The sequence below is a fragment of the Elephas maximus genome, chromosome 11 (assembly GCF_024166365.1).
Source record: "Elephas maximus indicus isolate mEleMax1 chromosome 11, mEleMax1 primary haplotype, whole genome shotgun sequence".
NCBI lineage: Eukaryota > Metazoa > Chordata > Mammalia > Proboscidea > Elephantidae > Elephas > Elephas maximus.
In genome coordinates, this window is record NC_064829.1 from 90460952 (window position 1) to 90487292 (window position 26341).

The 26341-nt window shown below is 38.4% G+C and overlaps 1 protein-coding gene across 1 annotated transcript in view; it reads right to left on the minus strand.

The window, feature by feature from the left end:
* The window catches only part of LOC126085008 (sulfotransferase 2A1-like), a 38832-nt gene extending 12491 nt beyond the window's left edge, over positions 1-26341 (minus strand). Inside the window, exons 1-3 of the mRNA XM_049899892.1 lie at positions 26206-26341; positions 23417-23625; positions 3845-3971 (exon numbers count right to left, since the gene is read on the minus strand). Coding sequence (XP_049755849.1) covers positions 3845-3971; positions 23417-23625; positions 26206-26341 — 472 coding nt within the window. The remainder of the gene's footprint in view (positions 1-3844; positions 3972-23416; positions 23626-26205) is intronic.

Here is a 26341-nt window from a genome sequence, read left to right on the forward strand (position 1 = left end):
CTACATTTTTCTCCACCTCTGTCCGAGATCCTCTACTGTGATCTCTGTCAGAGCAGTCAGTGAGTGTAGCTGGGCACCATCTATTTGTACTGGCCTCAGCCTGGTGGAGGCCATGTTAGATGTGGTCCATTAGTCCCTTGGGCTAATCTTTCCTTTGTATCTTTAGTTTTCTTCATTCTTCCATGCTCCCAGAGGGGTGAGACCAGTGGAGTATCATAGATGGCCGCTCACAGGCTTTTAAGACCCCAGACACTACTCACCAAAGTAGAATGTAGAACACTTTCTTTATTTTATGGGTAATTTTTTGAAGTAGATCGCCAGGACTTTCCTCTGCAGTGCCTCTTGGTAGACTTGAACCTCTAACCTTTTGAAAAGCTCTGGGTGCTATGTAAGATAAAATATTTAAGGACAGTTTCCCACCCACATGGCAGGGAAATGAGATTTGGAAGTTAGAAGGGAATGAGTTAGCAAATAACAGCTAAATTTGAACTCAGTTGATTTGGGAGTCAACAATTTTGTTATTCCTCCAAAGTAAAGTATTATAATGATATGTGCAAAGAGCTGGAGATGGAAAACCAAAAGGGAAGAACATGCTTGACGTTTCTCAAGCTGAAAGAACTGAAGAAAAAATTCAAGACTCGAGTTGCAATAGTGAAGGATTCTATGGGGAAAATATTAAACGACACAGGAAGCATCAAAAGAAGACTTAAGGAATACACAGAGTCATTATACCAAAAAGAATTAGTTGATGTTCAACCATTTCAAGAGGTGGCATACGATCAGAAACTGATGGTACGGAAGGAAGAAGTCCAAGCTGCTCTGAAGACATTGGCAAAAAACAAGGCTCCAGGAATTGATGGAATATCAATTGAGATGTTTCAACAAACAGAAGCAGCGCTGGAGGTGCTCACTCTTCTATGCCAAGAAATATGGAAGAGAGTTTCCTGGCCAACTGACTGGAAGAGATCCATATTTATGCCTATTCCCAAGAAAGGTGATCCAACCAAAAGTGAAAATTATGGAACAATATCATTAATATCACACTCAAGCAAAATTCTGCTGAAGATCATTCAAAAATGGCTGCAACAGTATATCAACAGGGAAATGCCAGAAATTCAGGCGAGTTTCAGAAGAGGATGTGGACCCAGGGATATCATTGCTGATATCAGGTGGATCCTAGCTGAAAGCAGAGAATACCAGAAGGATGTTTACCTGTGTTTTATTGACTATGCAAAGCCATTCGACTGTGTGGATCATAACAAACTATGGATAACACTGTGAAGAATGGGAATTCCAGAACATTGAATTGTGCTCATGAGGAATCTTAACATAGATTAAGAGGTAGTTGTTTGGACAGAACAAGGGGATACTGATTAGTTTAAAGTCAGGAAAGGTGTGCATCAGGGTTGTATTCTTTCACCATACCTATTCAATCTGTATGCTGAGCAAATAATCCGAGAGGCTGGACTATTTGAAGAAGAACGGGGCATCAAGATTGGAGGAAGACTCATTAACAACCTGCGTTATTCAGATGACACAACCTTGCTTGCTGAAAGTGAAAAGGACTTGAAGCACTTACTAATGAAGATCAAAGATCGCAGCCTTCAGTAGGGATTGCACCTCAACATAAAGAAAACAAAAATCCTCACAACGACCAATGAGCAACATCATGATAAATGGAGAAAAGATTGAAGTTGTGAAGGATTTCATTTTACTTGGATCCACAATCAACAGCCATGGAAGCAGCAGTCGAGAAATCAAAAGATGCATTGCATTGGGCAAATCTGCTGCAAAGGACCTTCTTGAAGTGTGGAAAAGCAAAGATGTCAACTTGAAGACTAAGGTGCACCTGACCCAAACCATGGTATTTTCAATCATATCATATGCATGTGAAAGATGGACAATGAATAAGGAAGATTGAAGAAGAATTGACGCCTTTGAATTGTGGTGTTGGCGAAGAATATTGAATATACCATGGACTGCCAAAAGAATGAACAGATCTGTCTTAGAAGAAGTACAACCAGAATGCTCTTTCGAAGCAAGGATGGCAAGACTGCGTCTTACATACTTTGGACATGTTGTCAGGAGGGATCAATCCCTGGAGAAGGATATCATGCTTGGCAGAGTACAGGGTCAGCAGAAAAGAGCAAGACCCTCAACGAGGTGGATTGACACAGTGGCTGCAACAATGAGCCCAAGCATAACAATGATTACAAGGATGGCTCAGGACCGGGCAGTGTTTCGTTCTGTTGTGCATTTGGTTGCTATGAGTCGGAATCAACTCGAGAGCACCTAACAACACAAGTATACCACAAAGTCCTATAAGATGTCAGAGAACTGGATATTCTAACTTAAACTAAAACAGGAGTTTAAAAGTTTTATGTTGGTCATTACAACCCTTTGAAAATAAGTATTTCTTATGGAAACACTGTTGCCAGACCTAAGGTACTTTTTAAAAAATAATCTTTTTTTTTTTTTTTTGTAATCTAGTTTAAATCCCAAGATCGCTAATCTAACGTGTGATACTATCCATGATCTTGACCAGGCAGATACTATTATCATCTATTCTTAAGCAACCCTCCCCAGCTGTTGCTGTTCCAACTTTTCTCTCCTGGTACAATTTCCCATGTTTGTCCCCCTATCTTTGTTAATTGGTAGTGTAATCTGCACACTCTTTTCCACATGTTCATTTTTTCCCTTACCAATGGATTTCAGAGACCACTCAGCATTCTTTCTTCTTCTTTTTCTTTTTTAAGGTAGATAGTATTTCAATATATGGCTATTGGACATTTGTTTCTTTCCTTGTTTTTCACTATTACAAATAAGGCTTCCTTGAACAGCCTGTAAATTTATTTAAAAAAATTTTTCCTCCTGCAGTTTTTTCAATGTAAAAGTTAGAATTACACATCAACTTGTAAGTGCTAATCTAATTTAGCTAAAATGTTCAAAATTACACTATATGGACTTGTACCATTTTTCTTCACACCAACAACATACGCGTACGCTTGTCTACACAATATTGTTTGCTTTAAATATTTTGAATGTTTGCCAAAGCATTTGTAGGGCCTGGTGCCTCAATGTAATTACCTCAGTGTAATTAAATCCACATCCCCCTTAATTTGAATGTGGCAGAGTACCTTTTGGTACTTTATCCTGATTATTTCAATGTTCACATCTGAATTTTGCTTAGAAAGAAGTTAGAAAGTGTAGAAGAAATAAGATTGTCAATTAATTGAAATGCTTTATGCAGTTGATGGGTATGTTAGGAGAGGAGTCATTATCACATTACCTGTGCTTTTGGTTATATTTTATGTTTCCCATAATAGAAACAAAAAGTTATTAGCTGGAAATGTTAAAAAGATTGAGGTTCACAAAGGTAGCTACTGAGTTTAGGTTGCAGGAACTGGCAAGATAGAACAGATCTACCAGTATTTAAATACTGACAGTTATACAAAGCCTGAGGCATTTCTTTTTTTCTGATTTCTCTTACCAGATATATTTATTTTTATAAAAAAGCTTAAAAAAATTTTTTTTGAAAAAAATTTAGATTAACATGCAGGTATTATAAGAAAGAATACAGAGAGATTATGGTGCCCTTTCCTGAGTTTCTCACAATATTGTCATCTCAGTGAATGTTAGTATCCTAGTGTTTCAAAATTATACCGAATTTTCAAGAGTGTACAGCATGGAGATTGAGATCCTGTTGTTATATGGGCGGTGGTATGGATTTTATAAACTCTATGTTTGTAATGCTATGTGGCTGTTTAAACACTGAGATAATCAAACATGGAGATGTCCTGGTTGTGACATGAGATCCAGATCCCGTATTTTGAATGAGACTCACCATCGCCCTGGAGAAACCATTCATAGTATTGTTCAAAAAACTCTGGATTCTTGACGCATTTCAGTGCTCTGAAGAAATAATAACCAGAAGTAATAACATCTCTGGGATTTCTGAGTAAGTAAATAGCCTGAAGTAAAAAAAAAAAAAAAAAATGAAAATGAATACATCCAACCCCTTTTTCCTAAAAAAAAAAGAAGACAGAGCCAATCCCCATTAAAGTGCTTGATTGCAATTAAGTCTTCTTCCATTCTTCATTCAACACACTTTATCTCAGGTACTCACTACATGGGGATGGTTGCACAACGTGATGAACACAATTGTTATTATTGTTAGGTGCCATTGAGTTGGTTCCAACTCATAGTGACCCTATGTACAACAGAATGAAACACTGTGCCATCCTCACAATCTTTGCTATAGTTGAGCCCATTGTTGCAGCAACTGTGTCAATCCATCTTGTTAAGGGTCTTCCTCTTTTTTGCTGATCTTCTACCTTACCAAGCTTGATGTCTTTCTCCAGGGAGTAGTCCTTTCGGATAACATGTCCCAAGTATGTGAGACAAAGTCTCTCACCATCCACACTTCCAAGGAGCACTCTTACTGTAGTCCTTCCAAGACAGACTTGTTCGTTCTTCTACCAGTCTGTGGTACCTTCGGTATTTTTCGCCGACACCATAATTCAAAGGCATCAATTCTTCTTCAGTCTTACTTATTTCACATCCATATGAAGCAATTGAAAAAAATCATGGCTTGGGTCAGGCACACCTTATTCCTCAAAGTGAATTGTTTGCTTTTCAACACCTGAAAGAGATCTTTTGCAGTAAATTTGCCCAATGCAGTATGTTGTTTGATTTCTTTTCTTTTTTTAAATAATATTTTATTGATTTTTTTTTGTTAAAGTTTATACAGCAAGTTAGATTCCATTTTGACAATTTCCACACAAATTGTTCAGTGACAATAGTTACATTTATCACAATATGTCAACATTCTCTTTAATTTTGTTCCATTTTTTCCCTTACGAGTACTCTAATTTCCCTGTCCCTTTATCTTCTCTCTCTTTTAAAATTTCTCATTCAATAATTTAAACACATATTGTTTTGTGACCTTGGTTGCAATTGCCACAATGTGGCAGCATGCTTCCCTTTCCCACCCCAGGCTTTCTGTGTCCATTTATCCAGTTCCTGTCTCTTCCTGCTTTCTTGTTCTGCTTTTGGCAGGAGATGGCCATTTGGTCTTGTATATTTGCTTGAATTAAGAAGTGTGTTCTTCATTTTTGTTATTTTTTGATTTATATGTCTGTCTAATCTTTGTCTGAAAAGTGGGCTTCAGGAATGGTTTCAGTTCTGCGTTAGTAAAGTGTCCAGGGACCATAGTTTTGGGGGTTCCTCCAGTCTCTGTTGGACCAGTAGTCTGGTCTTTTTGCATGAATTTGAATTCTGTCCTACATTTTTCTCTGCCTCTGTCTGGGACTCTGTGTTGTGGTCCCTGTCAGAGCTGTTGTTGGTGGTAACTGGGCACCATCTAGTTCCTCTGGGTTAAGGCTGATGGAGCCTCTGGTTCATGTGGTCCTTAATCCTTTGGTCTAATATTTTCCTTGTGTCTTTGATTTTCTTCATTCTCCTTTGTTCCAGGTGGGATGGGACGAATGGACGTACCTTAGACAGCCGCTGGCAAGTTAAGACCCCAGATGTTACTCATCAAAGTGGAAAGTAGGACATTTTCTTTATGCACTAAGTTTTGCCAATTAATCTAGATGTTCCCCGAGACTATGGTTCCTAAACCCCAGCTCCAGCTACTTGGTACCTCAAAGTGTTTGGATGTGTCTAGGAAATGTCTAGTTTTTGCTTTGGTCCAGTTGTGCTGAATTCCCTGACACTGAAGGGAATGTATTATCCTTCCCTTCACTGAAGTTGATGCTTGTCTACTGTCTAGTTAGTGACTTCCCTCATAACCATCAAAGAATGATTTTTTCTGTGTTTAAGCCTTTTCTTGAGTTCTTAGAATAGTAGTCTCATATGATATTTGTCTTTTCGTGACTGACTTATTCCATTCAGCATAATGCCCTCCAGGTTCACCCATGTTGTGAGATGTTTCTCAGATTCATCATTGTTCTTTATCATTGCATAGTATTCTACTGTATGTGCCATAATTTGTTTATTTCATCTGTTGATGGTCATTTAGGTTGTTTCAATTTTTTTGCTATTGTGGATAGTGCTCCAGTGAGCATGGGTGTATGTATGTCTTCGTGTGACGGTTCCTATTTCTCTAGGGCATATTCCTAGGAGTGGGATTGCTGGATCGTATGGTATTTCTATTTCTAGCTTTTTAAGGAAGCACCATATCATTTTCCAAAGTGGTTATACTGTTTTACATTCCCACCAGCAGTGGATAAGAGTTCCATTTTCCCTACAACCTCTCCAACATTTGTTATTTTGTGTTTTTTGGATTAGTGCCAGTACTGTCAAGTGAGATGTTAGCTCAATGTACTTTCAATTTGTGTTTTTCTAATGGCTAATGATTATGACCATTTCCTCATGTGTCTGTTAGCTGCCTGAATGTCTTTTTTTTTTTTTTAATTTTTATTGAGCTTCAAGTGAACGTTTACAAATCAAGTCAGTCTGTCACCAATAAGCTTATATACACCTTACTCCGTACTCCCACTTGCTCTCCCCCTAAAGAGTCAGCCCTTCCAGTCTCTCCTTTCCTGACAATTTTGCCGGCTTCCAACCCTCTCTACCTTCCCATCCCCTCTCCAGACAGGAGATGCCAACACAGTCTCAAGTGTCCACCTGATACAAATAGCTCACTCTTCATCAGCATCTCTCTCCCACACACTGTCCAGTCCCTTTCATGTCTGATGAGTTGTCTTTGGGAATGGTTCCTGTCCTGGGCCAACAGAAGGTTTGGGGACCATGACCGCCGGGATTCCTCTAGTCTCAGTCAGACCATTAAGTATGGTCTTTTTGTGAGAATTTGGGGTCTGCATTCCACTGATCTCCTGCTCCCTCAGGGGTTCTCTGTTGTGCTCCCTGTCAGGGCAGTTATCGGTTGTGGCCGGGCACCAACTAGTTCTTCTGGTCTCAGGATGATGTAGGTCTCTGGTTCATGTCGCCCTTTCTGTCTCTTGGGCTCTTAGTTGTCGTGTGACCTTGGTGTTCTTCATTCTCCTTTGATCCAGGTGGGTTGAGACCAATTGATGCATCTTAGATGGCCGCTTGTTAGCATTTAAGACCCCAGACGCCACATTTCAACGTGGGATGCAGAATGTTTTCATAATAGAATTATTTTGCCAATTGACCTAGAAGTCCCCTTAAACCATGGTCCCCAAACCCCCGCCCTTGCTCCGCTGACCTCCGAAGCATTCAGTTTATCCCGGAAACTTCTTTGCTTTTGGTCCAGTCCAGTTGAGCTGACCATCCATGTGTTGAGTACTGTCCTTCACTTCACGTAAAGCAGTTCTTATCTACTAATTAATCAGTAAAAAACCCTCTCCCACCCTCCCTCCCCCTCCCCCTCGTAACCACAAAAGTATGTGTTCTTCTCAGTTTATACAATTTTTCAAGATCTTATAATAGTGGTCTTATACAATATTTGTCCTTTTGCCTCTGACTGATTTCACTCAGCATAATGCCTTCCAGGTTCCTCCATGTTATGAAATGTTTCACAGATTCGTCACTGGTCTTTATCGATGCGTAGTCTTCCATTGTATGGATATACCACAATTTATTTAACCATTCATCCGTTGATGGACACCTTGGTTGCCTCCAGCTTTTTGCTATTGTAAACAGAGCTGCAATAAACATGGGTGTGCATATATCTGTTCGTGTGAAGGCTCTTATTTCTCTAGGGTATATTCCGAGGAGTGGGATTTCTGGGTTGTATGGTAGTTCTATTTCTAACTTTTTAAGAAAACGCCAGATAGATTTCCAAAGTGGTTGTACCATTTTACATTCCCACCAGCAGTGTATAAGAGTTCCAATCTCTCCGCAGCCTCTCCAACATTTATTATTTTGTGTTTTTTGGATTAATGCCAGCCTTGTTGGTGTGAGATGGAATCTCATTGTAGTTTTAATTTGCATTTCTCTAATGGCTAATGATCGAGAGCATTTTCTCATGTATCTGTTAGCTGCCTGAATATCTTCTTTAGTGAAGTACGTGTTCATATCCTTTGCCCACTTCTTGATTGGGTTGTTTGTCTTTTTGTGGTTGAGTTTTGACAGAATCATATAGATTTTAGAGATCAGGCACTGGTCGGAGATGTCATAGCTGAAAATTCTTTCCCCATCTGTAGGTGGTCTTTTTACTTTTTTGGTGAAGTCTTTAGATGAGCATAGGTGTTTGATTTTTAGGAGCTCCCAGTTATCTGGTTTCTCTTCGTCATTTTTGGTAATGTTTTGTATTCTGTTTATGCCTTGTATTAGGGCTCCTGAGGTTGTCCCTATTTTTTCTTCCATGATCTTTATCGTTTTAGTCTTTATGTTTAGGTCTTTGATCCACTTGGAGTTAGTTTTTGTGCATGGTGTGAGGTATGGGTCCTGTTTCATTTTTTTGCAAATGGATATCCAGTATGCCAGCACCATTTGTTAAAAAGACTGTCTTTTCCCCAATTAACTGACACTGGGCCTTTGTCAAATATCAGCTGCTCATATGTAGATGGATTTATATCTGGGTTCTCAATTCTGTTCCACTGGTCTATGTGTCTGTTGTTGTACCAGTTACCAGGCTGTTTTGACTACTGTGGCTGTAAAATACGTTCTGAAATCAGGTAGAGTGAGGCCTCCCACTTTCTTCTTCTTTTTCAGTAATGCTTTACTTATCCGAGGCTTCTTTCCCTTCCATATGAAGTTGGTGATTTGTTTCTCCAACACATTAAAAAATGACATTGGAATTTGGATCGGAAGTGCATTGTATGTATAGATGGCTTTTGGTAGAATAGACATTTTTATTATGTTAAGTCTTCCTATCCATGAGCAAGGTATGTTTTTTCACTTAAGTAGGTCCTTTTTAGTTTCTTGTAGTAGTACTTTGTAGTTTTCTTTGTATAGGTCTTTTACATCTTTGGTAAGATTTATTCCTAAGTATTTTATCTTCTTGAGGGCTACTGTGAATGGTATTGATTTGGTGATTTCCTCTTCGATGTTCTTTTTGTTGATGTAGAGGAATCCAAGTGATTTTTGTATGTTTATCTTATGCCCTGAGACTCTGCCAAACTCTTCTATTAGTTTCAGTAGTTTTCTGGAGGATTCCTTAGGGTTTTCTGTGTATAAGATCATGTCATCTGCAAATAGAGATAATTTTACTTTCTCCTTGTCATTCTGAATGCCGTTTATTTCTTTGTGTGGCCTAATTGCTCTGGCTAGAACCTCTAGCACCATGTTGAATAAGAGCGGTGATAAAGGGCATCCTTGTCTGGTTCCCGTTCTTAAGGGAAATGCTTTCAGGCTCTCTCCACTTAGAGTGATGTTCGCTGTTGGCTTTGTATAAAAAATAGATGCCCTTTATTATGTTGAGGAATTTTCCTTCAATTCCTATTTTGCTGAGAGTTTTTATCATAAACAGGTGTTGGACTTTGTCAAATGCCTTTTCTGCATCAATTGATAAGATCATGTGGTTTTTGTCTTTTGTTTTATTTATATGGTGGGTTACATTAACGGCTTTTCTAATATTAAACCAGCCTTGCGTAAAAAAGTCATGGTGGATTATTTTTTTGATATGTTGCTGAATTCTGTTGACTAGAATTTTGTTGAGGATTTTTGCATCTATGTTCATGAGGGATATAGGTCTGTAATTTTCTTTTTTTGTGATGTCTTTGTATCAGGGAAAGGGTAGCTTCATAGAATGAGTTAGGTAGTATTCCATCACTTTCTCTGCTTTTAAATAACTTTTAGTAGTAGTGGTGTTAACTTTTCTCTGAAAGTTTGGTAGAACTCTGCAGTAAAGCCATCCGGACCAGGGCTTTTTTTTGTTGGGAGTTTTTTGATTACCGTTTCAATCTCTTTTTTTGTTGTGGGTCTATTTAGTTCTTCTACTTCTGATTGTTTTAGTTTACGTAGGTCGTGTTTTTCCAGGAATTCATCCATTTCTTCTAGGTTTTCAAATTTGTTAGAGTACAAGTTTTCATAATAATCTGATATGATTCTTTTAATTTCAGTTGGGTCTGTTGTGATGTGGCCCATCTCTTTTCTTATTCGAGTTATTTGTTTCCTTTGCTGTATTTCTTTAGTCAGTCTGGCCAATGGTTTATCAATTTTGTTAATTTTTTCAAAGAACCAGCTTTTGGCTTTGTTAATTCTTTCAATTGTTTTTCTGTTCTCTAATTCATTTAGTTCAGGTCTAATTTTTATTCTTTGTTTTCTTCTGGTGCCTGATGGATTCTTTTGTTGCTCACTTTCTATTTGCTCAAGTTTTAGGGACAGTTCTCTCATTTTGGCTCTTTCTTCTTTTTGTATGTGTGCATTTATCGATATAAATTGGCCTCTGAGCAGTGCTTTTGCTGTGTCCTAGAGGTTTTGATAGGAAGTATTTTCATTCTCGTTTCATTCTATGAATTTCTTTATTCCCTCCTTAATGTCTTCTATAACCCAGTGTTTTTTCAGCAGGATATTGTTCAGTTTCCAAGTATTTGATTTCTTTTCCCCATTTTTTCTGTTATTGATTTCCACTTTTATGGCCTTGTGGTCTGAGAAGATCCTTTGTAATATTTCAATGTTTTGGATTCTGCAAAGGTTTGTTTTATGACTTAATATGTGGTCTAATCTAGAGAATGTTCCATGTGCGCTAGGAAAAAAAGTATACTTTGCAGCAGTTGGGTGGAGAGTTCTGTATAAGTCAATGAGGTCAAGTTGGTTGATTGTAGCAACTAGGTCTTCTGTGTCTCTATTGAGCTTCTTACTGGATGTCCTGTCCTTCTCCGAAAGTGGTGTGTTGAAGTCTCCTACTATAATTGTGGAGGTGTCTATCTCACTTTTCAGTTCTGTTAAAATTTGGTTTATGTATCTTGCAGTGCTGTCATTGGGTGCATAAATATTTAATATGGTTATATCTTCCTGGTCAATTGTCCCTTTTATCATTATGTAGTGTCCTTCTTTATCCTTTGTGGTGGATTTAACTTTGAAGTCTATTTTGTCAGAAATTAATATTGCTACTCCTGCTCTTTTTTGCTTATTGTTTGCTTAATATATTTTTTTCCATCCTTTGAGTTTTAGTTAGTTTGTGTCTCTAAGTCTAAGGTGTGTCTCTTGTAGGCAGCATATAGACGGATCGTGTTTCTTTATCCAGTCTGAGACTCTTTGTCTCTTTATCGGTGCGTTTAGTCCATTTACATTCAGCGTAATTATAGATAAGTATGTGTTTAGTGTTGTCATTTTGATGCCTTTGTATGTGTGCTGTTGACAATTTCATTTTTCCACTCACTTTTTGTGCTGAGACTTTTTTTTTGTAAACTGTATGTTCTTCCTTTTCATAGTATTTGACTTTATGTTTGCTGAGTCGTTACGTTTTTCTTGGTTTTTATTTTGAGTTATGGAGTTGTTATACCTCTTTGTGGTTACCTTAATATTTACCCCTATTTTTCTAAGTAAAAACCTAATGTGTATGGTCCTATATTGCCTTGTATCCCTCTCCATATGGCAGTTCTATGCCAGCTGTATTTAGTCCCTCTTTTTGATTATTGTGATCTTTTACATATTGAGTTCAGTGATTCCCTGTTTTGAGCGTTTTTTTTTTTTTTAATTAATCTTAATTTGTTTGTTTTTGTGATTTCCCTATTTGAGTTGATATCAGGATGTTCTGTTCTGTGACCTTGTGGTGTGCTGGTATCTGATAGTATTGGTTTTCTGATGAAAGAATTTCCTTTAGTATTTCTTGTAGCTTTGGTTTGGTTTTTGCAAATTCTCTAAGCTTGCATTTATCTGTAAATATCTTAATTTCGCCTTCATATTTCAGAGAGAGTTTTGCTGGATATATGATTCTTGGTTGGCAGTTTTTCTCCTTCAGTGCTCTGTATACGTCATCCCATTGCCTTCTTGCCTGCATGGTTTCTGCTGAGTAGTGAACTTATTCTTATTGATTCTCCCTTGTAGGAGACCTTTCTTTTATCCCTGGCTGCTTTTAAAATTTTCTCTTTATCTTTGGTTTTGGCAAGTTTGTTGATAATATTTCTTGGTGTTTTTCTTTTTGGATCAGTCTTAAATGGGGTTTGATGAGCATCTTGGATAGATATCCTTTCGTCTTTCATGATGTCAGGGAAGTTTTCTGCCAGCAGATCTTCAACTATTCTCTCTGTGTTTTCTGTTGTCCCTCCCTGTTCTGGGACTCCAATCACACGCAAGTTATCCTTCTTGATAGAGTCCCACATGATTCTTAGGGTTTCTTCATTTTTTTTTAATTCTTTTATCTGATTTTTTTTCAGCTATATTGGTGTTAATTCCCTGGTCCTCCAGATTTCCCAGTCTGCATTCTCATTGCTTGAATCTGGTCCTCTGACTTCCTATTGCGTAGTCTAATTCTGTAATTTTGCTGTTAATCTTTTGGATTTCTGCATGCTGTCTCTCTATGGATTCTTGGAACTTATTAATTTTTCCACTATGTTCTTGAATAATCTTTTTGAGTTCTTCAACTGTTTTATCACTGTGTTCCTTGGCTTTTTCTGTAGCTTGCCTAATTTCATTTCTGAGGTCATCCCTGATGTCTTGAAGCATTCTGTAAATTAGTTTTTTATATTCTGTTTCTGGTAATTCCAGGATTGTATCTTCATTTGGGAAAGATTTTGATTCTTTAGTTTGGGGGGTTGTAGAAGCAGTCATGGTCTGCTTCTTTATGTGGTTTGATATCGACTGCTGTCTCTGAGCCATCACTAAGATATTGTCATGGTTTATTCTATATTTGCTCACTGAGTCTTATCTTGTTTTGTTTTCTTTCAATATACGTAGATGGGCTACTAGATTGTGCTGTCTTGATTGTTGTAGCCCTTGACTTGCTTATGTTCCTATTACCAGCTGGTTTGGGCTGTTACCAGATATATATGCCTGAGTCTATTCACTATTCTTGAGTAGAATCTGATTTTGGGTCATCAAGTGTGTGATGTACACTGTCATCTGTCCACCTTGAGAAATAGTGGTGATAGTTGTGTGCACCAGATTCTAGTAGCAGCTGGGGTTCACACTCCAGGGCGGGCAGGATGCTGACAGACTTCCCCCAAGTGTCAGTGAGGTAGGTGTGTCTCTATTCCTAAAGCACCTTGGTGGGAGGGCTCTGCAGCTGTACCTTAGGCCCCCAAAGCAAGTACCTCTACAGATTGGTAGGTGTCACCCTCCTTAGACCCCTAAGGCAGGAGGCTAGGTGGTCTGGGGGGAGCTTCAGCCCTCAGTTCCCTGTTGTGGGTCAGTGAGGGCTCTGTTGAGTACGCAGAGATATCAGACTTGGGAAACTTGTCTTTCCAGTAAATCCGCTAAAACAAATGCAGTCAGATCCCTATCAGAAATGCCTTTGCATTATAATAGCCACCTTATTCCCTGTAGGTATGAAAGCCTGAGACTGTGGATCACATATGCTTGGCTGGACCTGGTTCTGTGTTTTTAGTCCAATTAGGGAAGGATTTTTGGTCCCTGGGTTTTTTGTGGTTGCTTCTCTCAGGCCAGAAGAATGGGTTAGTTAAAGACCAAAAAAAAAAAAAAGGAAAAGAAAAACCGCAGCGCAGTTCTCCCTCTGGCTCAGGAAATTGCAATGTTAATGAAGCCGTCTGGGAAGGGGAGGGGAGGGTTCAGAAAAACAGAGAGAGTAGCACCCCGGAATATAGACAAAGTTACTTATCTTGCTTGGGATGACTGTTTTATCTGAGATTCCCGAGGGGCACGTCGCCTGTGTGTGCTGGCTGGGTAGAGATTGCCCCCGAGGGTCAGGCCCGCGTCCCCTGCTTGCGCTGTCTCAGAAGCCGCGGTTAGTTCCTCCTCTCCCAGTCCAAAGCCCAGCGTCAATGTTCCCCGGCTGGAACGCTGCACTCCCGGCTCCAAAAACAGTCACTGCCTCCCGGTGACTTCTACTCCTGTCAGCTGCATCGCTGTGCCGCCAGTGTGCACTGGCTGGGCTTCCCCCGTGGTCAGTTCAGGGGGCTGGGGCTATGCCACGTGTTTGCACCATCACAGGATGCCCTGCTCAGCTCCCCTGCACCCAGTCCAAAGCCCGGCGCCAAGGTTTCCTGACTGGGACGCTGGCTCCAGGCTCCGAAAACGGTCGCTGCTTCCCCGTAGTTGTTCATTCTCGGTCTCTGTCACTCAGGTCAACTCTTGAAATCTGTGTTTGATGGTCAGGGTTCGTAGATTGTCATGTATGTGATCGATTCACTTGTTTTTCCGAGTCTTTGTTGCAAGAGGGATTCGAGGTAGTGTCTACCTAGTCAGCCATCTTGGTCCCCCACCCTGAATGCCTTCTTTGGCGAAGGGTCTGTTCATTCCTTTGCTCATTTTTTAATTGGATTATTTGTCTTTTTGTTGTTGAGGTGTTTCAGTGTCTTGTAAATTTTAGAGATTGGACCCTCGTCGGATATTTTGTAGCCAAAATTTTTCACAGTCTGTATATTCTGTTTTTACTCTTTTGGTGAAGGCTTTTGATGAGCATAAGTGTTTAATTTTTAGGCGCTTCCAGTTACCTAGTTTCCGTTCTGATGTTTGTGCATTGTTAGTTATGGCTTTTATCCTATTTATGTCATGTATTAGGGCCCCTGGCATTGTCTGTATTTTTTCTTCTATGATCTTTATCATTTTAGGCTTTATATTTAGGTCTTTGATCCATTTTGATTTAATTTCTGTGTATGGTATGAGGTGTGGATCCTGTTTTATTTTTTATTACAGATGGACACCCAGTTATGCCAGCACCGTTTGTTAAAGAGACTGTTTTTTCCTCATGTAATGGACTTTGGTCCTCATGGGTGGATTTAAACCTGGTTCTTGAATCTGTTCCATTCTTCTATGTGTCTGTTGTTGTACCAGTACCAAGCTTTTTTGACTACTGTGCCTGTATAATCAGTTCTAACACCAGGTACTGTGAGGCCACCCACTTTGTTATTCTTCAGTAATGCTTTGCTTGTCCAGGGGCTCTTCCTTTTCTGTATAAAGTTGATGATTTGTTTCTTTATCTTGTCAAGAAAATACTGTGAGAATTTGGATAGGGATTGCATTGTATCTGTAGATCGTTTTGAGTAGAATGGATATTTTCACAATGTTGAGTCTTCGTATTCATGAGCATGGTATGTTTTCCACTTATGTATGTCTCTTTTGGTTTCTTGCAATAGTGTTTTGTAGTTTTCTTTGTATAGGTCTTTTACGTCTCTTGTTAGATTTATTCCTAAGTACTTTATATTCTTGGGGGCTGTTGTAATTGATATTGATTTGGTGATTTCCTTTTCAAAGTTTTCTTTGTTAGCGTAGAAGAATCCTACTAATTTTTGTATGTTAGTCTTGCATCCAGATACTTTGCTGAAATATCCTATTAGTTTCAGTAACTTTCTTGTGGATTCTTTGGGGTTTTCTGTGTATAAGGTCATATCATCTGCAAATAGGGATAGTTTTACCTCTTCTTTACCAGGTTGGATGCACTTTATTTCTTTTTCTTGCCTTACTGCTCTAGCTAGGACATCCAGCACAATGTTGATTAAGAGTAGTGGTAAAGGGCATCATTATCTGGTTCCCATTGTCAGGGGGAATACTTTCAGCCTCTTTCCATTTAGAATGATATTGGCTGTTGGCTTTGTATAAATGTCCTTTATTATTCAGAGAAATTTCCCTTCTATTCCTATTGTGCTGAGAGTTTTTATTAGGAATGGGTGTTGGACTTTGCCAAGTGCCTTTTCTGCATCAATTGATAAGTTTGTGTGGTTCTTTTCTTTTATTTATGTGGTGGATTACATTGATTGATTTTCTAATGTTGAACTATCCTTGGATAACTGGTATGAATCCCACTTTGTCATGATGTTATTATTTTTTTGATATGTTGTTAAATTCTATTGGGTGGAATTTTGTTGAGAATTTTTGAGTCTATGTTCATGAGGGATATTGGTCTGTAGTTTTCTCTTTTTGTGGCTTTGGTATCAGGGTTATGATGGCTTCATAGAATGAGTTCAGGAGTCTTCTTTCCTTTTCTATGCTCTATGGTGTTAGCTCTTCTCTGCAAGTTTTGTAGTATTCTCCAGTGAAGACATCCAGGGGAGGGCTTTTTGTTGTTGTTGCTGGGAGTTTTTTGTTTTTTTTTTTAATTATCTATTCAATTTCTTTTTTGTTATGGGTCTGTTTAGTTTTTCTACCTCAGTTTGTATTATTTAAGTAGGTAGTGTGTTTCTAGAAATTTGTCCATTTCCTCTAGGTTTTCAAATTTGTTGGAGTACAGTTTTTCATAGTATTCTGCTTTGATCCTTTTTTTTTCATTTGGGTCTGCTGTGGTATCACCTGTTTCATTTATTATTTGGGTTATTTGCTTCCTATTCTGTTTTTCTTTTGTCAGTTTTTCTAATGGTTTGTCAATTTTGTTGACCTTTTCAAAGAACCAACTTTTTGTCATGTTGATTCTCTCAACTATTTTTCTATTCTCTATTTCATTTATTTCTGCTCCAGTCTTTATTATTTTCTTTCTTCTGGTGCCTGAGGGCTTTTTTCGCTGCTCTCTATTTGTTTGAGTTGTAGGTTAATGTTTTGATTTTGGTCCTTTCTTCTTTTTTATGTGAGTGTTTATTGCTATAAATTTACCTTTAAGCCGTGCTTTTGCTGTGTCCCAAAAGTTTTGGTCAGATGTGTCTTCATTCCCATTTGACTCTATGAAATTTTTATTATATCCTTGATTTCTTCTATTACTCCATAGTTTTTAAGCAAGGGGTTGTTCAATTTCCATGTATTTTATTTTATTTTTTTCCCTTGCTGTTTATTTATTGATGTCTACTTGTATGGCATTTCTGATCAGAGAAGATGCTTTGTATTATTTTGATGTTTTGGATTTTGTTAGGGCTTCCTTTTTGGCCTAAAATGGAGCCTATTCTGGAGAATGGAAAAGGATATATACTTTGCTGCTGTTGGGCGGAGTGCTCTGTATATGTCTATGAGGTTGAGTCAGCTGATTGTAGCATTTAGATCTTCTATATCTTTATTGAGTTTCTTTCTAGATGTTCTGTCATTCACTGAAAGTGGTGTGTTGAAGTCTCCTGTTATTATTGTGGAGCTGTCTATTTCTCTTTTCAATACTGTTAGAGTTTGTTTTATGTATTTTGCAGCTCTGTCATTGGGTGCATATGTATGTATTATGGTTGTGTCCTCCTGGTGTATTGACACTTTAATCATTATATTGTGTCCTTATCCTTTATGGTGGATTTTGTTTCAAAGACTATTTTATCAGAGGTTAATATTGCCACTCCTGCTCTTTTTTTAGTTATTGTTTGCTTAATATATTTTTGCCCCATTCTTTGAATTTTAGTTTATGTTTTTGTGTCTAAGATGTGTCTCTTGTAGACAGCATATAGAGGGATCTTTTTTTTTTTTTTAATCCATTTTGCCACTCTCTGCGTCTTTCCTGGTGCATTTAGGTCACTTACATTCAATGTAATTATTGATAAGTATGTGTTTACTGCTGTCATTTTGATGGGTTTCTGTGTGTGTGTGTGTGTGTGTTGACAGTTTCTATGTTCCATTTAATTTTCTGTGCTGAGTTCTTTTTGTTTATGTATTTTCTTTTTATCTCTTTCATTATTGTTGATTTTGTGTTTGCTGAGTCTTTATGTTTTTCTTGTTTTTTATTTTGATAGGTAGGTTTGTAAGCTTCCTTTGTGGTTACCTTGAAATTTACCTTTATTTTTTTCAAACTTTAAACCACCAGTCTTTTATTTCTTGATATCACCTTGAGTTCCTCTCCATCTGGATGTTCTATGGCTACATCGTTTAGTCCCTCTTTTTTGTTTTGATGTTGTTGCTGTTTACATATTGACATCTCTGGTTCCCTGTTTTCAGTCTTTTTGCTTTGTTTTGGTTTTGTGAATTCTTTATCTGGGTTGCTATCTGGTTGATCTGTCCTGTGTTTTGGACTTGGTTTGTTGTTTGATGTTGTTGACTCTCTAACTGAAGGACTGCATTTAATATTTCTTGTAATTTCGGTCTGTTTTTTACAAATCCCCTTAACTTCTGTTTACCTGGAAATGATCTAATTTTGCCATCATATTTAAGAGACAATTATGGTGGATATGTAACTCTTGGCTGGCAATTTTTTTTTTCCTTCAAGGCTTTATATATGTCATTCCATTGCCTTCTTGCCTACATGGTTTCTGATGAGTAATCTAAGTTTAGTCTTATTGGTTCTCCTTTGTAGGTGACTGTTCATTTATCCTTAGCCACTCTCAGGATTCTTTCTTTGTCTTTGGTTTTGGCAAGTTTGATTACGATATGTCTTGGTGACTTTCTTTTACGGCCTATCCTATATGGAGTTCGTTGAGTTTCTTGGATAGATATCTTCTCGTCTTTCGTGATATTAATTAAGTTTTCTGCCAGCAAATCTTCAACAATTCTTTCTGCATTTTCCATTATCCCCCCCATTCTGGTACTCTGATCATTCATAGGTTTTTCTTCTTGGTGGTATTCCACATAATTCTTAACATTTCCTCATTTTTTTCCATTCTATTTTTTGATTTTTCCTCAAACAAAATGGTGTCAAGGGATTTATCTTCAGTCTCAGTAATTCTGACTTCCATTGTCTCAGTTCTGCTCCTATGACTTTCTATTGAGTTGTCTAATTCTGAAATTTACTGGTAATCTTTTGGATTTCTAGTTACTGTCTCTGTATGGTTTCTAGTAGCCTACTTATTCTGTCATTTTGTTCTTGTGTTGTTTCCCTGAATTCTTCTAGTGCTTTATCTGTGTGTTCCTTGATTTGGTCTGAGTTTTTCCTAATCTCCTTCCTGATCTCTTGGAGAGCTCTGTATATTAGTGTTTCCAATTCTTTATCAGGTAGTTCCATTGCCTTATCTTCCTCCAGAAGTCTTTCTTATTCTTTATTTTGGTCCCTTGCTGGAGCCATCTTGTCCTGCTTCTTTATGTGATTTGATATTGACTGTTGCCTCCAAGGCATCAATAAGTTATTATATTCATTTATTGTGTTTTTGTTTACTGTGTTCTGTATTATTATTTGGTTTTGTTTTGATATGTCCAAGTAGGCTGGGTGTGTGTGCTACTTTGGTTTTTTGGCTTCATTGAAGCTCTTGCCTCCTGTCTCCAGGTAGTCAGAACAGCTACTAGGTGTGTGAGCCAGAGAGTCCACTTATTGTTCTTGTGGGGGTGCAGTTGTTTGGGGCACAGGTGCCTGGGTCGTCAGTCACTGACTGTATGGTGCTGAGACTCTCACTTACAGTCCTAGGCAGGCAGGGTTGCGTGGTGTTTGGAGGAGGCATGGTCTCTGGTTACAGTGGGGTGCGATATGTAGGGCAGTGCAGGGGGCTGTTGGCTGTCCCCACGTGCTTGGATGGAGAGTGTGTCCCTGTCTGCTAGAGCATTTATGGTGGGGTGGTGTAGTGCAACCAGTTCTTGGGCACCCAGTGCTATTGGCTGGATGTATTGGGAGGCACCACTCATTCTCAGGCCCTTGTGGTGGGCAACTAGATGGAGTGGGCAGTACTAATGGCCCTCAGCCCTCAGGGCCTTTAGTGTGGGTGGGTAAGGCCCATTCTTAGGGGGTGAGGCGGTGAGGCGGTGTTGAATATCACAAATCTGAAGCTCTCATTTGGCTGCTGCAGGTGAAAATTGGCTTCCGGTGGATTTTTTGTCCAAATTATGCTAGTAAGTGTGTGCTGTATTGGATCTGCCAGCAAAGAATCTGGGTGGGTGGGGTGAAGGGTGATGTCGAAGGGCACTGCAAGTCCATAGGCCCCCTATACCAGTGGCTGGGCAAAGGGGCAAGCACCTACAGACCTGCCTTGAGCTCCAGCTTAGGGGGCTTGGTGTTGTAGAATGCCACAGGATTGGCCTCAAAGCAGGGGGCGGGGGAGGATTGTGAGGTGATGGGATTGAGCCTCAGCTGTGGAGCTATGGTGGTGCGAGAGGTTTTGTTACCAGCATGCACAATGGGTTGAGAGCTTGCGCTTAACTTTCTCAGGTTTTTTGGTTCTGGAGATGCCTGCAGATTTGCTACTGCCTGGCTGCACCAGATGGCGTGGGTTTCATCTTGTGATGGCGCTGCTTGCCTTAGCCTGTGTGCACTGTGCAGATTCACCTAGCAGGATGCCAGTGATCCCACAATTCATAGTTTCCCATTTCCACTGTTTTTGAATTGTCTCTCCTTCCACCTGCCACTCAGTCTGATTCTTCAGCTTTGTCTTTGTTGATTAGTGTTTCTAGATTGTCCTATATATTCCATTCATTCCATTGGTTCTTCGGGTCTTTGTTGTAAGAAGGATGACACAAAGTGTCTGACTATTCCATCATCTTGTTCCTGCCTCCTGTCATTTGATTTCTTGGCTGCTGCTTTCCATGGGTGTTAATTGTGGATCCAAGTAAAATGAAATCATTTACAACTTCAATCTTTTCTCTGCATATCATGATGTTGCTTATTGGTCCAGTAGTGAGGATTTTTGTTCTCTATATGTTGTGGTGTAATCCATACTGAAGACTATAGCCTTTGATCTTCATCTGTAAATACTTCAAGTCCTCTTTACTTGCAACAAGAAGGTTGTGTCACCTGCATGTCGCAGGTTGTTAATGAGTCTTCCTCCAGTCCTGATGCTGCATTCCTCTTCAGATAGTCCAGCTTCTTGGATTGTTTGCTCAGCATACAGATTGAATAAGTATTGTAAAAGGATACAACCCCAACACATACCTTTCCTGATCTGAAATCACACAGTATCCCCTTGTTCTCTTCAAATGACTACCTCTTGGTCTACATACAGGTTTTGCATGAAAACAATCAAGTGTTCTGAAATTATCGTTTTTTACGATAGTATCCGTAATTTGTTATGATCCACACAGTTGAATGCCTTTGCATAGTCAGTAAAACACAAGTAAACATTTATCAGGTATTCTCCTCCGCTTTCAGCCAACATCCATCTGACATCAGCATGATATCCCTCATTTATGTCTTCTTCTGAATCTGGCCTAAATTTCTGGCAGTTCCCTGAAACCATTTTTGAATTATTTTCAGCAGAATTTTACTTGCATGTGATATTAATGATATTGTCCCATAATTTCCGCATTCTGTTGATCACCTTTCTTTGGAATGAGCACCTCAGTGCTGCATCCATTTATTGAAACATCTCAATTGGTATTCCACCAATTCCTACCCACCCAATCCTGGAGACCTGTTTTTCACCATTCCCTTCGTTGTGGCTTGAACTTCTTCCTTCATTACTATTGGTTTTTGATCACATGCTACCTCCTGAAATGGTTGAATGTCAACCAATTCTTTTTGGCACAGTGACTGTGTATTCCTATCATCTTCTTTTGATGCTTCTTGCATCATTCAATATTTGGCCATAGAACTCTTCAAAATTGCAACTCAAGGCTTTAATTTTTTCTTCAGTTCTTTCAGTTTAAGAAATGCCAAGCATGTTCTTTCTTTTTGGTTTCCAACTCCAGATCTTTGCATATGTTATTATATTACTTTGTCTTCTCGAGGTGCCCTTTTAAATCTTCTGTTCAGCTCTTTTATTTCATCATTTCTTTCATTCGCTTTAACTGCTCTGCATTCAAGAGCAACTTTCAGAGTCTTCTCTGACATCTATTTTGATCTTTCTTTTTAACGACCTTTTTCTTTCATCATGAATGATATTCTTCATGTCATCCCACAACTCATCTGGTATTTGGTCATTAGTGTTCATTGCTTCAAATCTATTTTTGAGATGGTTTCCAAATTCAGGTGGGATATACTTAAAGTCATACTTTGGGTTTTGTGGACATGTTTTAATTTTCTTCAGCTTCAACTTGCATATGAGCAATTGATGGTCTGTTCCACAGTTAGCCCTTGGTCTTGTTCTGGCTGATGATATTGAAGTTTTTCGTCTGTTTCCACAGATGTAGTTGAATTCATTCCTGTATTTTCCATGCCGTAAAGTCCATTTATATAGTCATTGTTTATGTTTTTGAAAATAGTATTTGCAATGAATAAGTTGTTGGTCTTGCAAAATTCTATCATGCTGTCTCTGGCATCTTTTTTTTTTTTTTTTATCACCAAGACCTTATTTTCAAACTTAGACATCCTTCTTCTTTGTCTCTAACTTTTGCACTGTAATCACCAGTAATTATCAATGCATCTTGATCACATGTTTGATCAGTTTCAGATCGCAGAAGCTGGTAAAAATCTTCAATTTTTTTCATCTTTGGCAGTAGTGGTTTGTGCATAAATTTGAATAATAGTTGTATTAACTGATCTTCCTTGTAGGTGTATGTATATTATCCTATCACTAATAGCGTTGTACTTCAGGATAGATCTTGAAGTGTTCTTTTTGACAATGAATGTGACATGATTTCTCTTCAATTTGTCATTCCTGGCATAGTAGACCTATGATTGTCTGATTGAAAAGGGCCAATACCAGTCCATTTCACCTCACTGATATCTAAGATATTGATGTTTATGTGTTCCATTGCATTTTTGATGACTTCTTATTCTCCTAGATTCATTCTTCATACATTCCACGTTCTGATTATTAATGGATGTTTGCAACTATTTCTTTTCATTTGGAGTCATACCACATCAGTAAATGAAAGTCTTGAAAGTTTTACTCCATCCGTGTCATTAAAGTCAACTCTACTCTGAGGACGCAGCTCTTCCCCAGTCGTATTTTGAGTGACTTTCAACCTGAGGGGCTCATCTTCTGCCACCATACCAATGTTCTGCTGCTATTTATAAGATTTTCACTGGCTAGCTTTTTTCAGATGTAGACAGTCAGGTCCTTTTTCCTAGTCTGTCGTAGTCTACAAGCTTTGTTGAAATCTGTCCACAAAGGTATTTGAAATACTGGTGGCATAGCTTCCAGCATCACAGCAACACACAAGCAGCCACAGTACAACAAACTGACATACACATAGTGGTCATTGAATTACACAGGTAAAAAACGTTTAAATGACAAAAATTTTGAAATATATATATATCACAATAAAAATTAATAACAAGAGAAATTCATAATTATTACCTCAGGCACTCTAAGTGTCAGACCTTCCTATATAGCACCTGAAATTACACACCAGAGGCCTGTGAAGATGTTGACTGGAAAAGCAATAGTATATGTAGATGATATCATGATTAGGAAAGTGTATCTGGGTTTCAAATGTGAGCATCGAACACACGAATCCTTTGAATTGTAGGTGCTAATTTATAATTCAATTGCTTCCATCATGCATAATTCAATGTAAGGTACTTTTGCAGGGGTGCAGAGATATAATTAACTAATGAAGAATGAGTATCTGTGGAACAACATCAAAAAGATAATTTAGTATCTAATACTGTGGTTTAGAACAAGGTTTTCCCTTATGTTCACTTTCATGAGTCACATTTTAACTCTGTTCCCAAAGCAAGGCATTCAAGACCAAGAAGTGGTCCATGGTGTCATTGCAATTATTAACTCACCTTAGCCTTGGAATTGAAGAATGACTTAGGAAATAATTGAATTGGGAGGTGTGAGGAATATATCCTTGGATCTTTCTGATTCTTTACACTTTTGTGTCCCTCTGTTATTTCTATCCATGGTGACCGATTGCAGTTTAAAACAGATTGGACCCAGTGGGGATCTCCCTTGGAGTGGATGAGACTGATGATCTCTATCATCCAATTGATTCCTGGGTAGAGAAGGAAAAGTCTTTCATGTACTTCATTCTTACTTTCAACAATGCTACAGCATTTAATTACTTCTTCATTCATGAAATACTTTTATTTGTCTTCCATGAGACCACACTCCTACTATTCTTACTCCTAATGCTAGATCTCCATGCAACTTCCTCATCTAATATTCAGCATCTGACCCCCTAATATATTTGTCATTTTTGACACATATGTAAATACTTTCTAGGATACTAGCTGGCAATGTAGAGGAGGAATAATCAAGTGGAAAGTTTCCATAGACATTCATAACTCCATCAGAAGAGTGAGCTGTACCATCTTTCATGCCAGTGTTTCCCCTGTGGACACAGTGAGTACAGATAGGGCTGGGAAGAGAAAGTGGATTCATTCTCAGGGAAGGAGACATGATTTTTGACATAAAAAAGCCAAACGTTAAATTTTCTGCTACTCAGTTGAAACTAGGGCTGACCATGTGACTAAATTTCTGAAAGTAGAGAAAACCTGCTGATAGGATTCAGCAGAGAAAATTTATCTCGTTCTGGTAAATGAAACTCCTATGGAGGAAAAGTATTTTTATATGAAGCAATCTGCTTCCTATCTTTGAACTGTCTTGGAGGACTTAGAGCCCACAACTGCTTCAGCCTTCTGATACCATGATAAGTAACCCATACAATCAAAAATGCTAGTGGGAGCTAATGACATCACCACCCTATCTCTAGACATTTCATTTTAAGAGGAAAAAAAAAAAAACACGTTTGTTTAAAATATGTTACTCATGTGCCCCATTACATGCAGCTGCCTACTTCTACACTACTGTATTGGGTTATTTACACTAGTCCTGACCAGGCCAGCAGTAGAACATAAAAAAAAAAAAGAACATATAGCTTGCCCAAAATGTTCTTAAGAAAACACACCAAAGATATGATAGGCCAGAGTACACAAATGCTGTTCCTTAGTATTTACTTTTTTGTTTCTAGCTTAAATCCATTTACATTTCCCTACCTTTTATATTATATCAAGAAGAAAAAGAGGAAGACTCTCAAGGAGATGGATTGACACAGTGGTTGCAACAACGGACTCAAGCATAACAATAATCGTGAGGATGGTGCAGGACAGGGCAGTGTTTCGTTCTGTTGTACATAGGGTTGCTATGAATTGGAACTAACTCAACAGCAGCTAACAACAACAACAACATATCAAAACTATGAAGTCTCTTAATATCTCTAATGTCAGTTCCAGTCGTTATGCTTTTCTTTCGACTCTTTCTGTCTTAATGTAGGGCACCAACTTTGACTTAGTTTTTCTGATCTGAAATTCCAGAAATATAGGTAGGTTTCTCTTTTCCTCAATATCTTCTCAAGTAGTTCTCAACCTCAGGCAATTGTGCCACCAAAGGGACATTTTTCTACTTCTGGAGAAGTTTTTGTTTGCTATGAATGGGATGAGTGTGTTCTACAGACTTCTAGTAGATAGAATCCAGGGATGTGGTTAAACATCCTACAATGCATAAAATAGCCTCCCAAAATAAAGGGTTATCAAGCCCAAAATGTCAGTCAGTAGTAACAAAGCTGACAAACCCTGCTCTATTCAAAGACTAAATCCCTTTGAAGCTGCTTAACTATTGCTCAATATGATATAATTCTACCATTTCCTGTGTTATTCCTAGTCTTAATTATAGTCATTGCTTGTTCTAGTATGCTGATCTACCCATATCTTTTCTAATCTTATTCTACAAACCTGTTCCTTCAAAATACAGAAGACCTGGTAGTCTTTAAATGCATGTTTAATCATTCCTCCATTTAAATTCTTCCTGTGGATTTCCACTGCATTTGGTATATTTTCCTAATTCTTTAGCATAATTTATAGGTTACCCTTTAATTGATTATTTAAACATATCCAATCTCACTTCCTGCCACTCCTTACCCCCCCCCCCACCACTCCATAAAGCAATTGTTGTTGTTAGGTGCCATTGCGTAGGTTCTGTCTCATAGCTACCCCTATGTACAATGAAACAACACACTGCCTGGTCCGGCACCATCCTCACAATCATTACTAAGTTTGGGTCCACTGATACAGCCACTGTGTCAATCCATCTCGTTGAGGGTCTTCTTCTTTTTCCATGATCCTCCACAGAGCAATTATCCATGTCTTTTCAAGTCCTTGAATATGCCCCAGTATCTTTCAACAAGAGACCTTACACATGTAACCCACCCTGCTCTGTTCCCTCTTCACCTTACACACTCACATTCACTGCAGACATCTCAGGGCACATGCTTTTTTAAATCCAGAGGTTATTCAGTAATTGGTCCTCTCTAACCAACCTTACATGAACACCAAAACATAAAATATGATTCTCTCCTATAAGACCCCTCAAACTGTACAATACTCTATTTGTCACTTCCCTTTGAATTATAATTGCCTGTCTTAATCCTTCTCTGAATAATGCTCCATTAGCACATCATTTTGGCAAATTTTTTTTTTTTTTTTTTTTTTTATATACAAGTTCAAGGCATAGAAAAGGCACACAATCGGCAACATCATTCCACAATCTTTCTCAATTTCAGATCCTGCGTCCTTACCTGATTTTGGGTAAGCAAGTGTAATGACATCTCTGTCCCTCACCACAAATTCATCCCGCAAGGATTTTAAGATTTCAGTACTGGTTCTGTTGTTGAGGAGAGGAATTCCCTCAAACCACAGATAATCAGTAGCCAT